The sequence below is a fragment of the Rutidosis leptorrhynchoides genome, chromosome 8 (genome assembly GCF_046630445.1).
Source record: "Rutidosis leptorrhynchoides isolate AG116_Rl617_1_P2 chromosome 8, CSIRO_AGI_Rlap_v1, whole genome shotgun sequence".
Classification (NCBI taxonomy): Eukaryota; Viridiplantae; Streptophyta; class Magnoliopsida; order Asterales; family Asteraceae; genus Rutidosis; species Rutidosis leptorrhynchoides.
In genome coordinates, this window is record NC_092340.1 from 318,857,894 (window position 1) to 318,861,391 (window position 3,498).

Below are 3,498 nucleotides of genomic sequence, written 5' to 3' on the forward strand. Positions count from 1 at the left end.
TCACAAACCCCACAACTTTTAGTATATATATATATATATATATATATATATATATATATATATATATATATATATATATATATATATATATATACCACTTTTAGTATATATATGTATTAATTAATATGTTGTACATTGTTGTTATATAACTTTTAAGTGACATTTATTCATGTAAACAATACATTTGTGAATGCGAGATTACGTAAAGTATATACATCATTAGTCACAATTTCGGGTCTAATTTATGTGCATTTGAGTTCTTTCCAAATACTTGATACTGTACACAATTTTAAATAATTGAGTTGCGCTAGTCCAAAGACTTCGACCCCACAAAGTGACTTTCTCCCCCGCGAAGGGTTCCTAAAAGTGGTGATTTTCTAACGAGAATTCTTGCAATTGGAAAAAAGTCTTCACTCGGTCAAAAATTTGAGCTTCGCCCAGCAAAGTTGTGCTTGACGGTTTTTCTTCATAATTAACCTCCCAAATTCGAAAGGAAGACAATCGCACCACTCTAAATATTTTCTTTATACGATTTTTGGGTATTTAAGATAATTGTTTGACCTTTTTAAGTATTATTACTTGAAGATATTCGGTTTAATTCAATATTACTCTGATAATGAGAGTTCTTAAGTTCTCAAGGGTTTTTGCTCAAAGATTCTTTATTTTCTTTATTAAATTAATTAATAATTTAACGACAATCATAATTAACGTGCAAAAAATACTTAGTATATTTCAATAATCGTCTTAGGCTATTCCCAACACAACATCAATCATCCCACTTGGCAACTTTTTGACGACTTTGACGCTTCTAACGCGGCGTCAAATTTTGACGTCCCGAACGTCAGTCGAAATTCGACGAAAGAGTAAAGGTGTGTCAAATTTGTTTAAACCAATCAGTTTTCGCCACATATGTTTATATATTATTAATTAATACTCCATTCGTCCCATATTAATAGTCCAGTATTCCATTTTAGAATGTCTCAAATTAATAGTCTACTTCCATAAATAGAAAAGAATAAGAATTTAAGTTCTATTATGCCCTTAATGTATGTGAATATGATTAAAGGAAAAAGAAAAGGTAAGGGTAAAACTGTAAAGTAAACAGAAAGTACAGTACTTTTATGACATTTTCTTAAACTATGTGTTTTTTGTCTGTGAACTATTAATATGAGACAGATAATATTTTATACCCAACTACCAATAATATTTTATCACATGACCATCACAATATTTAATACCCCCTTTAAAAAACTTCCTCTCTTTAACTTTGTCAAATTACTAAAAAGTACATCAATTGCCTTTTACGTTACCACTACGGTTAAAAACAGTTTAAAAAAAAGTAAAAGTAATTCGTCAATTCGTCATGTATAATGAGGGATGTGATTTCAAATAGGCGAATAGCTGTCATAAAATTAACTAACTCTAACTAACTTTATCCACCAATCCTCCTAACACCTTTTCATTACCATACTACTCGTATAAATTTCCATACCATAAATACAAACTCCCATTACTTACATCATCAATTCACTATCAAATCCAACTCCACATGCAAACTCACGACCACCATTTCCATCTCTAAAAACCCCACAATTTCTCTCTCTAAAACTACCGTTCAAACCCAGTTACCGCCATTAAACCACCACGCAATGGACTCTTCAATGGCATTCAATACTAGCAAGAAACGTTCTGTATTCGCTTTCATCACACTCGTTTTCCTTCTGCTGTTATCTTTTAACGGCGATTCACTCTTTTCCGTCAAGTTTCCGTCACTTACTTCAACCGGCCGTAAACGATCGCCGGAGTTCAAACTAGCCCGATCTTCAAGAAACTTGTTTACCGTCGAAAAAGATGAAACCCCATCTCAAACTTCAACACCCCATTTGAAATCACAAACCTTTTCGCCGGAATCACCACCCGCCGGCGCCGGAGATTTAAAAAACTTGGCGTTCTTTAAACACCCATTGCCAAACCCTAACCCAAATGTGTATCCAAACGTGAATCCGAATACCCTTTTCCCCAATTTACGAAGATCTCACAATTTCGAGATTGAATCAGAGAATTTATCTGAAAATCAGAACAAGAAACTGTTGAAAATGTTGACGGCATTTGGGACAACGCGCCGCCGTGGAGAAGATTTTCCGGCAAGGGTTAGAGAACTTTTTTATGGCATGAAAATTAATGAAACTTCATGCAAGATTAAGTTCTTTATGACGTGGATATCCTCATTGAATTCTTTCAACGAAAGAGCGATTCATTCGATTGAATCGATATTCAGAATGCACCCACACGCGTGTGTTTTAATCGTATCGAACTCGCTTGATTCGGTTAGAGGACGACAAATTTTACGACCCTTTACAGACAAAGGGTTTAGGGTTACTGCAATTTCCCCTGATTTTGGGTTCTTGTTCAAGAACACAATGGCTGAATCTTGGTTTTCGAAGTTAGTAAGAGGTCGTGTTAGTACTGGTGCGATTCCATTAGGTCAAAACTTATCAAATTTGTTGAGGTTAAGTTTGCTATATAAATATGGTGGAGTTTATATAGATTTTGATGTTATAGTTTTAAAAAGTTTTACAAAATTGAAGAACTCAATTGGTGCACAATCAATGGATCCAAGTTTCAAGAATTGGAGTAGGTTAAATAATGCAGTTTTGGCATTTGATAAAATGCATCCTTTACTTTACAAATTCATTGAGGAATTTGCATTAACTTTTAATGGTAACAAATGGGGTCACAATGGTCCTTATTTGGTCTCAAGGGTGGTTTCAAGGTTACAAGGAAGGCCTGGGTACTATTTTACTGTTTTGCCCCCAAGCGCGTTTTATCCTGTGAATTGGGACAAGGTTCATACACTTTTTCGAGGGGCGAAAAACGAGACTGAATCAAGATGGTTAAAGATGAAGTTTGACCAGATTCGAAACCAAAGCTATACTGTTCATCTTTGGAATAGGCAAAGTAGATGGATTCGTATTGAAGAAGGTAGCATTATTCGAAGGATTTTATCGGATCATTGTGTTTTCTGTAACACAACAAGTAGTACTAAAAACTATGATGTGAGTTCTACAGAAGATTAGTTCATTTTCACTTGATATTGTGAGTTAGTCATAGATCTTTTCTTGTGTATAATTGTAGTGGAATAAATTGGTTCATTCAAAATTTGGATACTACTGTAAATGAAAACTTCAAAACTTAGGATGTTACAATATAGAAGAACATGAGTTGTAATTCTGTTTCTATATACAGAAAGTTACATGCTCCATTGAGCTTGGATTGTTTTATGGAATCAGGATTTGGTTATTTTCGTCCAAACCTAAGCTCCACGTGCCCTGTATATCAATAAGTCACATTTTCATACTCTGTTTAGGGGTATAATCTTCCATACTTGTTATCATTTGGGTAATAAACATGTGTTTTATGCGTAGAAACTAGAAAGTTGTAAGTTCGTGATTCTCACATTACTGAAGATTTTGTGGTGAACTTTTACTAACATGCATA

At 33.9% G+C, this 3,498-nt stretch overlaps 1 protein-coding gene across 1 annotated transcript; it reads left to right on the forward strand.

Annotated features, from left to right (window-relative positions):
• The first annotated feature begins 1,649 nt into the window (after nt 1–1,649).
• Nucleotides 1,650–3,077, forward strand: LOC139864442 (uncharacterized). Its single transcript, XM_071853022.1, has one exon. The coding sequence runs from the start codon at nt 1,650–1,652 to the stop codon at nt 3,075–3,077; it is 1,428 nt and encodes a 475-aa protein (XP_071709123.1).
• The last annotated feature ends 421 nt before the right edge of the window (nt 3,078–3,498 follow it).

What these genes read in the sequence shown, in the direction of transcription:
- LOC139864442 (XM_071853022.1), top strand. Translation starts at nt 1,650, where the DNA reads ATGGACTCTTCAATGGCATTCAATACTAGCAAGAAACGTTCTGTATTC.